The sequence below is a fragment of the Tamandua tetradactyla genome, chromosome 20 (assembly GCF_023851605.1).
Source record: "Tamandua tetradactyla isolate mTamTet1 chromosome 20, mTamTet1.pri, whole genome shotgun sequence".
In the NCBI taxonomy this organism is placed as follows: Eukaryota; Metazoa; Chordata; class Mammalia; order Pilosa; family Myrmecophagidae; genus Tamandua; species Tamandua tetradactyla.
Window position 1 is genome coordinate 63180718 of NC_135346.1, and position 9351 is coordinate 63190068.

The 9351-nt window shown below is 59.9% G+C and overlaps 1 protein-coding gene across 1 annotated transcript in view; it reads left to right on the forward strand.

The window, feature by feature from the left end:
* WNT9A (Wnt family member 9A) overlaps positions 1–6900 on the forward strand; it is a 29816-nt gene extending 22916 nt beyond the window's left edge. Inside the window, exons 2-4 of the mRNA XM_077137954.1 lie at positions 1200–1459; positions 2994–3256; positions 5762–6900. Coding sequence (XP_076994069.1) covers positions 1200–1459; positions 2994–3256; positions 5762–6244 — 1006 coding nt within the window. The 3' untranslated portion in view covers positions 6245–6900. The remainder of the gene's footprint in view (positions 1–1199; positions 1460–2993; positions 3257–5761) is intronic.
* The last annotated feature ends 2451 nt before the right edge of the window (positions 6901–9351 follow it).

The following is a 9351-nucleotide window of genomic DNA, read 5'->3' on the forward strand; positions in this document are numbered from 1 at the left end:
GGGGGTCTGAGGAGTTGGAGAGCCCATGGCAGCCCCGCTGGCCGAGCAGGAGCACACTTAGAGGGTGGAGGGGAAGGCCCAGGGCAGGGGAGGTGGTGGGAGACGTGGGAGTGGATGGCGTGAAGGCCCAGGGCAGGGGAGGTGGTGGGAGACGTGGGAGTGGATGGCGTGAAGGCCCAGGGCAGGGGAGGTGGTGGGAGACGTGGGAGTGGATGGCGTGAAGGCCCAGGGCAGGGGAGGTGGTGGGAGACGTGGGAGTGGATGGCGTGGTATGGGTGCTTTATACCGGACCCTGAGGTCAGCCAAGAGAAGGGGATGGGGCCACATGGCCAGCCCTGCAGGCCAGGAGGGGTCTGGAAAAACCCTGGCTATAGGCTCTGCGGTTCCCTAAGCACCAGGCCCTAGGAGCCTGCAGAGAAATACGGGGAGTGGCCTGGTGCTGGTGGCAGTGGCCAAGGGTATCAGGGAGTATACCAGTGCCGGGGTCTGCGAGTCAGCGGGGCCGAATGAGGCATGGGGTGATTGGGTGCAGGGCCCTGTAGACAGAGCTCCATCCCGCCTGCCCATCTCTGCATTCAACCGTGGGACTGGCTCCTGCCTCCACCCTGCTGTGTCCCGGCCTCAGCCCACAGCCAGGGCTGCCCTCTCAGATGGGGCCTGGCCACGTGGGCGGACGGTAGGGAAGGTCTGCGGCCATCCATTCCTGCCCCACCTTTGGCCCCGGGGTGCAGCCATGTTGGCTCAGGTGTGAGTCCTTCGCCTGAGCTGTCACCTCATGGGCAGCACCATATGTGTGAGGACACAAGGCTGTGCTCGGCTGGGCAGCCTGTCCCAGGGCGGTGGGGCATGCAGGGGCTGGTCAGGCCGCCTTCCAGAAGGCAAGGCCCATGGGCATGGCAAGGTAGACACAGGTGGGCCCGGTCTAGAAGGACGCTGAGGCCCTTTTCCCCTCCTTGCTGGCTGTCCCACCCCAGTCCACTGGGCTCTCCTCCCCTCCTTGTGCCCACCAGCCCCAACCCCCTGCCACCCGGCGGGCTCTGGGTTCCAGCCCTGCCTGGCTGGCCCATCTGCTCCCTGTAGCAGGCTGTCTTGTTTGGGGGGTGGGGGCACACCCTCTCACCCGGCGGCCATCGCCCTGCCCTCCCGCGTTGGTGCTGTCTCCCTGGAGCCCACCCGGTGACTCTCACTTCTGTGTGCAGGCTGACAGGCAGCGAGCCTCTGACTGTCCTGCCACTGGCCCTGGAGCCGGAGGCGGCGGCCGCCAAGGCGCACTACAAGGCCTGCGACCGGCTGAAGCTGGAGCGGAAGCAGCGGCGCATGTGCCGCCGGGATCCCGGGGTGGCTGAGACGCTAGTGGAGGCCATCAGCATGAGCGCCCTCGAGTGCCAGTACCAGTTCCGTTTCGAGCGCTGGAACTGCACCTTGGAGAGCCGCTACCGGGCCAGCCTGCTCAAGCGAGGTCAGTGCTGGGGGATGCACACTGGCTGGTGCTCTGGCCTTGGTGGGGGACAGCTCCTGTGGCTCCCGAGCTCTAGATCCCATGGGGAGGACTCCAGCTGCCTGGGGCAGGGAGACAGGAAGGGGTTCCCTCCATGGGGGGCTTTGCCCAGGGTCTCCTCAGCCTGCACTCACCCCAGCTCCCCTGCATGCCAGGACGCATGGCACAGGGTGAGTGGCACAGGAGCCCTTCCCCTCTCAGGGTCTCAGTTTTCCATTCTCTAATTAATGCCCAGGGCTCACGCTGGGTGGTTGCTCTCTTTGGAGGGGAGGGGAGGGTGGGCAGGATAGGCAGGGACGGCTGTGGGGCCCCAAGATCCAGGGTGCTTGGCCACCAGCCTCCAGCTGTGCTGGGCTCACCCTTCTGGAGAGATGGCTCTGCAGAAGAGAACTAAGTGAGGGAAAACCACAAAGCCCAGGGGCATCCCCTGCTCATGCAAATCTTGGGGCCTGGGTTCGGTCCAGGACTGAGAGCTGCTATAAGGACATTCCAAGAAGGGCTGGGAGAAGGCGGGGGGTGGCTGCACTCTCTCCTTGCAGGATTGGTCTCGGAGTGGGGAGAAGGCTCACCCTTGAGGCCGGGTTCAGGGCTCCAGGAGTGGGCAGCTCCTGCCGTCCTTATGGCCCTGCTGCCTGAGGGGTGGCCAGAGCGGACGAGCCCCTTGGGGATGCGGCCGAGGGTGCAGAGTGGCTGGCTCCTCCCAGTCTCAGCACAGAGGAAGGCTTTTTGATGCTTGGGGCTCCAGCTTCAGGAGGCTGCTGGGAGAGGAGCAAGCTTTGCATTTGTGGGGGGCACAGGGGGTAGGCAGTCTGCCTGCTACAAGCCTGTGGGTCCCTGAGGCTAGAAGGCTGAGCCCTGGGCCCTGTCTCCATCTCTGTCTTGAACCCACTAACTCCCTGGTTGCCCCAAGTATGGGGGTTGCCATGGACCTGGCAGGGCGGCATCTCAGCTTCTCTCTGCCTCCTGCCCAGCCCCTCCCTTAGCCAGTGGCAGGGGCAGTTGCTGGCGGGTGTCAGAGGGTCTGAGGCTGTGGGGTGGGTGTTGATGGCTCCTGTCACATGTTGGTCAGTGGCCAAGAGCCCATTCAGTGCCTGGGCATGGGGTGCCAGGCCAGCTGGTGCTTGCTACTCCTGAGCCCAAAGCCTCCTGTGCCCTCCCTCCATCTGCCCAGCTGTGTGCTCCAGCTTCTGATGGTGGCCTCACAACATCCTGGTTTATATTTCGAGGTGTGAGGCCCAGATCTGGGCAGGGGCAGGCGAGGCTGGCTGGGATGTAGGCTCTGGGGGCATTTTTGACTCCTGAGCCTGGGTTGCAGACGCCCACGGCTGAGCTCAGAATTCTCTGCCCCCCACCTCGGCTTCAATACCTTCCCCTGACTGGCCCTGTGCCGTGGCACTGTCCGAGCCCCGCTGGCCCTACTGGGCACTTTCAGCCCAGTGTCAGTTGTCACAGTGGGAGGCCCTCACCCCAGGGTCTCCCCGGCCCCTCTTTGCAGGCTTCAAGGAGACGGCCTTCCTGTACGCCATCTCCTCGGCGGGCCTGACTCACGCGCTGGCCAAGGCCTGCAGTGCAGGCCGCATGGAGCGCTGCACCTGTGACGAGGCACCCGACCTGGAGAACCGCGAGGCCTGGCAGTGGGGCGGCTGCGGAGACAATCTCAAGTACAGCAGCAAGTTTGTCAAGGAGTTCCTGGGACGGAGGTCGAGCAAGGACCTACGTGCACGTGTGGACTTCCACAACAACCTTGTGGGCATGAAGGCAAGACCGGCAGGGCTCCGGGCGGGGGGCCAGGCGGGTGGGGGTGGGAGGTGCAAGAAGTGGCCTCCAGGGGCCAGCATATGGCTCCAGGCCCTGTGTGCCCTCGGAGTCTTTGTCACAGAGGCTCTTTTCCCACTAGCACGACAGGGCTCCAGGAGGCTCCAGGGAGGTTGGGCCTGGTCTCACCCGGGAAGTGATGTGGCCTCATTTGGGGGAGTGGACGTGGTCTTATTCGGGGAAGGTGGACGTGGTCTCATTGTGGGGGTGGACGAGGCCTCACCCGGGGAGGTGGACATGGGCTTTATGCAGAGTCCTGGGCTGCAGGCCTCTCATGAGCCCCAGGATTTAGTCACCCAAGCCATCCAGACCAGCCCACTAGCCAGTGGGCATCTACCAAGGGGTCTGACTCCATGGATGAAGGATGGGTACTCAAGGCTATTGGCATTTTTGAGGCCCTCCTGAGCCTAGTTCAGCTCATCATGCCCATCCTGGAGGGTCTCCCTGCTGGCTGCATCTGGTAACCAGGACCAAGGCAGGGCAGAAGGAAGGTGCTGTGCCAAGCTTGGTCCTAGGCCCTGGGCCAGGGGGTTTCTGGAGAAGGGTTGAGGTTTCCTAGTCCACTGACTATAGCCAGGGTAGGTCGAATCTGACTCAGCAGCCAAGACTTTGAGGAACACAGACCCATTCAAAGTGCCTGGAGTAAGGAGGAACTTACTCTAACTGGGCCTTCCTGCATGGCTGGACCTCAGAGCTCAACCTGAGGTCTGACCAGGCTTTGCCCTCACCTGGATATAATTCATTCTACCTGCAGCTCCTCAGCTCCCCAGCCCGCCACTGCTAGGCCCAGCAGCCCCAGGAAGGGGGCTGTCCATCACCATCATCCATGCTCAGGACACAGCCAGGGCTTGGGACTGGCTCCTACGCCACAACAGGCCTCTCCAGCATCCCCTCCCTTTGGCCCCTGCACAGCCTGGAGAACAAAACAGTGCCTGCCTAGGCCTGGGATGGGTGGCCCAGCCTTGGGGATGGCGCCTCACAAGAAGCCAAGGACGCATGTCTCCTCTCTGCACTCTGTCCTGTCTGCCCCGGAAAGGGCCTCTTGCATCGCCAGCCTGGCCCTCTGAATGCTTTCTGGGCAGCTCAGAAACTGGAGCAGCCTGCTTGGGAAGACAGGGTAATTAGAGCCAGCCCTCTTCTGAGGGCTTCTTTTATGGAGAAGTGGGAGCCCTGAATCATCCACTTATTAAAAAATCAATTTCCCCTTCTTTTTTGTGCCCAAAGCTCATTTCTCCTTCAGCCCTTTTGGGGAGGAGGCTGAGGGGCAGAGGTGAGGCAGGGTGTGGGCCCAGAGTGCAGACTAAATCCCCGAGGCGAGGTCCTCTCTTTTCTTCTGCATCTGCCCCCCTCCTTTCATACTCCACCCCTTTGTAAACTATTAATGAAAAGTCAGAATATTAAAAGCACTCAATTAGTTCCACCCGGCCAGGGTAAGCGACATTTTAATTAAATTTGTCCGGGGTTCTTAACAAAGTGTCATTAAATGTGACTCTTCTGTTGCCTGGCTGGAGGATTGCTAAATTTCTTAATCTCCTTCGAGCCGGCCTTTCCTCGGGGTTGGCGTGGGAGCTCAGCTGCCTGGCCCAGGGCCCCAGCTGGGGAGGGGGCCTCTCTTCCCCTCCCCTTCCACACCCTCTGGCAAACCCACATCCCTCCAAGACTTGGGGGCGACTCCTGCAAGGACCTTGAGTACAGTGGTCAGGCCACCTCCCTGGCTTTGTAAATGGGACCCCAAGTCTGGGGAGGGCAATGAACCAACCGTTCCGCCATCCTTCCACCTGGCCTCTGGGCCCTAGGTGACTCTCACCGTGTGGTGGGCACCTCTGCCTTCTCTGGTTCTGGACTCCGTACTGCCAGCTAGGCCAGGCCTGCAGGTTGAACAGAGACACACATTTTTAATCTTCTCACTGAAACAAGTCACAGGCAGGCAGCGGGGACGGCCCCTAGCAAAAGCAGTTAGCACGTTGGTAGCTTGGCCAACCCACCAGAGACACCAAACACTGATACCTCGAGACCTGGCCTGTCACACGTGACTGGTCCTCTCCACGGGACGAGGCCGCCTGCTTGTCTATACCTGTTAAGTGAGCAAAGATGGGCAGCCCAGGATGATCCCAGAGAGCTGGCCTTTGCAGAGCACAGCCTGGACTCAGTTATGGGATGTTGCAGCAGTGGAACTGGGGCCAGCCTTCCCTCCCCAGGTGCCCTGGGCCACCTCTGCCCTTGGAGGCCTGGAAGGCCTAGGCTTGGTCTGCTGCAGTAGTGAGGACCCCATGCAAAGCTCACTTTGGTCATGCACTGAAGGTGTGGACCAAGCCAGCACCAGCCCCCGTACCTATGTCCAGGTGGATGGCTGTGGGTCCATCCCTCGTCTCTCCAAGGAGGAGATCGGTGGGGCTGATCTGCAGGGCTTTGCTGAGCATTGCACTCATCCCCTGCCCCCACCTGCAGGTCATCAAGGCTGGGGTGGAGACCACATGCAAGTGCCACGGCGTGTCGGGGTCGTGCACGGTGCGGACCTGCTGGCGACAGCTGGCTCCCTTCCATGAGGTGGGCAAGCACCTGAAGCACAAGTATGAGACGGCGCTCAAAGTGGGCAGCACCACCAATGAGGCGGCGGGCGAGGCAGGCGACATCGCGGCGTCGCGGGGCCGGGCTGCGGGGGCGGGTGGTGGGGACCCGTTGCCCCGCACGCCTGAGCTGGTGCACCTGGATGACTCGCCCAGCTTCTGCCTGGCCGGCCGCTTCTCACCAGGGACTGCCGGCCGCAAGTGCCACCGCGAGAAGAACTGTGAGAGCATCTGCTGCGGGCGCGGTCACAACACACAGAGCCGGGCGGTCACGCGGCCCTGCCAGTGCCAGGTGCGCTGGTGCTGTTACGTGGAGTGCAAGCAGTGCACGCAGCGTGAGGAGGTCTACACCTGCAAGGGCTGAGCCCAGGGCCTCCTCTCCTCGGCCCCCACTCCACAGGGTGGGGCGGGGCCATGCTCCGGCCTCTGCGACCACTTTGCTTTATGAGCTGGAGACCCACGAGGTCCTTGTCCTGCGCTCCATCTGCTCTCGTCCCCAGAAGGCCCATTCCTGAGGACCCCGGCTCTGCTGACTGCCTCTTCCCAACTCCTGCTCCCCACTGAGCAGCAGCTGCTCAGAGCACCCTTCCCAGCCACCTGCGGGAGCCTGAGGCTGACCACCTGCCAGCACTGTCTCTGGAGAGTGAAACCACTAGAAGAGAAAGCAGCCTGAGGCTGCACCCACGGCCCCGCCGCCCGGGCCTGGGGACACAGCCCACACTGCCGTCCCTTCGTTGACGTCAGGCACTTCGCTTTGGAGTGCATATCAGTGACTTTTAAATTATTGTTATTTAATTAATATAATTATTATTTTCCCCATCCCCGCTGTCTCCCCAGGCTGGCAGTTCTTTCCTCTTGGGTGGGAAACAAGTTGGTCGGCTCTTGGGTACCTGAGCTCTTGCCTGGAAGGCCCGTCTCGCTCTCCCCACACTCTCCCTCCTTCCCCTCTTTGCCTGACTCTGCTTTGTTGTTTGAAACCACTAAGTCAAGATAGATGTTCTCTCTCTCTCTCTCTTTTTTTTTTTTTTTTTTTAAGAACTACAGCAAAGCTGTAACTGGCTACGAGCCCCCAGGGCTTCCAGAAGCCAGCGCCCTGCGCCAACCAGGCAGTAGCGGCACTCCGGGTCCCAGGCCTTGGGGTTGCCTCCCCCACCCCCCTGCACGTCCCTGCCATGTACCTTCTAGGTGGATGACCCCACACTCTGGCTCCCTCAACCGTTTGGGGATACTGGGGGTGTCCTGCTGCCCCCAGGGGCATCAGGGCAGAGACGTGGCATCAGCCCCTTGGAGGGCTCCTTTTGTGCTGTGTCCCTGCAGGGGACGCAAGGTGGGGACAAGTGGAGTGGGCTAGGGTTTGGCAAATTGAATGCTGTTTTCTTTGCAGGGAAGGGGAAAGGATGGCTTACACTGACCTGGCTTGTTTGAGCATGTGTGCGTGCATGTGTGTATGTGTCTGTGTGTGGTGTGAGCACTGGGTAAATGTGTGAGTGTATACTTGTCCATGAGGACATGTGGAGGGCTGTGTGTGCATGTGCACCTGCCTGGGTGTGTGTATGGGCATTCTCAATCAGATGTGCAAATGTGAACATGTATGTATGAGTGCATGTGTAAGCGTGCACAAGTGTGTGTGCGCTTAGGTGCACACATGCATGTGTCCATGTGTGTGTGCACTGTGTACATGTGTGGCTGCATATGAGTGTGTGCACATGCTTGTGTGCATGTGTGCCTATATGTGTTCATATGCATGTGTGGCATGTGCCCTGTGTACATGTCTGAGTGCATGTGTGGACACGTCTGCATGTGCATGTGTGTGAGTGTATGTATGCATGTGCTCGTGTACATATGTGTGTGCTCGTGTATGCATGCAAATGTGTGTGAGAGTGCATGTGTGTCCATGCATGTAGATGTGTGTGCACTTACATGGGCACGTGCATGTGTCTGTGTGTGCATGTGTGGGTTAGTGTGCACTGTGAGTGGTCAGTGGCTGCCGAGCAGATCTGGCTGCCTGCGAGCCCTTCCTCTGAGCACCCTGCTGTGTTCCCATTCCCCAAGACGGTTGAGAGGCAGCCTGGGCTCCCCATTGTCCCTGGACCCTGGGTTCCTGCTTGAGGGAGGGGCCTAGCTGGAGTGCAGCCAGTGGCACTGGGGCCGTGCTCTCACAGTGCTGGGCGGGGTCTGTGGGTGCCAAGCTGGCTAGGCAGCTGGGCACAGGAACTACTGAGCGAGCGGGCTGCCCTGAGTCCCAGGGTCTTGGGGAGCTCAGGGTGGAATTACTTCTACAAGAAAAACTATTTATGTTGCTGTGGGTCTCTCCAGCTCCTGCTTGATGGTGTAAATAGTAAAGTTTATTCCCCTGTGGTTCTGAAAGCATCCCCCTGAGCACCCGTGTGCTGGGAGGGAGGTGCTGGCGGTGAGGGTGCAGTGTGGGGCCCCAGGGCCTGAGGTCGCTCTCCTCAGAACGGGGAGCCCAGGGAGCTGGGGGAGGGCGAGATTCACCAGCGAAAGTTGCCTGTGTTTGTCACCCCCCCTGCCCCCCGTCTTGAGCAGACCTGGCTGGGAGAGCACTGGCCTGAGGCTCAGTGGGGACCTCCCTGCTCCTCCCCAAACACCCCCACTGCTGCCGACAAGACTGCGCGCGGTCACTTTTGGGTCTGTGGATAGGTGGCAAGTCAGAGGAAGGATATTTTTTTATCAAATACCACATTTAGCTCTATGTCATAAATATTAAGAAAAGTATTTTTTTGTTTGTTCTTAAACAAGGCAGACTGAAAACGTTTGCTGGTTGGCTTGTTTATATATAAATATATATTAGAGTGTCTGGCTAAATGAAGAAGCAACTCCCAGCTGCTGGAGCCTCTTATTTAATGTGCTTCTCTTCGGCGTGACAGAGTATTTCTAAAAGAAAGAGCAGTGTGGGGCGTCAGGGTGCAGAGCCAGCCGGGGGCCCCCCTCTCTCCCCAGCCGTGGCCTCCTGCAGCGTCCTGCTCCCCCAGACCCTGCCTGGTGGAGGGTGGGGGGCTGGCCTGGGGTCTCTGGCAGCTGGATGGCTGTGCCCTGGCGACTCCCGCAGCCGGCCCGTTCAGGGGTGCACGGTTAGGAAAGGTGGACGCCCCACACGTGAAAAAGTCTCGTCTTTGTGTTCAGAGTCTTGTGCGAGCCTGTCAATCTCTCTACCTCATCTGTATAGCGAGTAGGTGTGTACCTGAGTGACTGCAGAGAATGTATTTAAATTATTTAACACCTTTGTATAACATAAACCAGAAACAAGATGGAAACAGTAAATAAATGTATTTTAAATTATAGCTGTTTCTCAGTCTGCCTTCGCAGGGGTTCCATGGGCCTGGGAAGGGGGTGGGGTGTAGGTCGGTGGTCTTGGGGAGAGGTTAGGGGTGAGGGAGCAGAGGGAATTAACCGCAGTTGGTAAACTGGGTGCTGGAATCTGGAACACCTCTGCCCCCTGGGCTTTCTGTG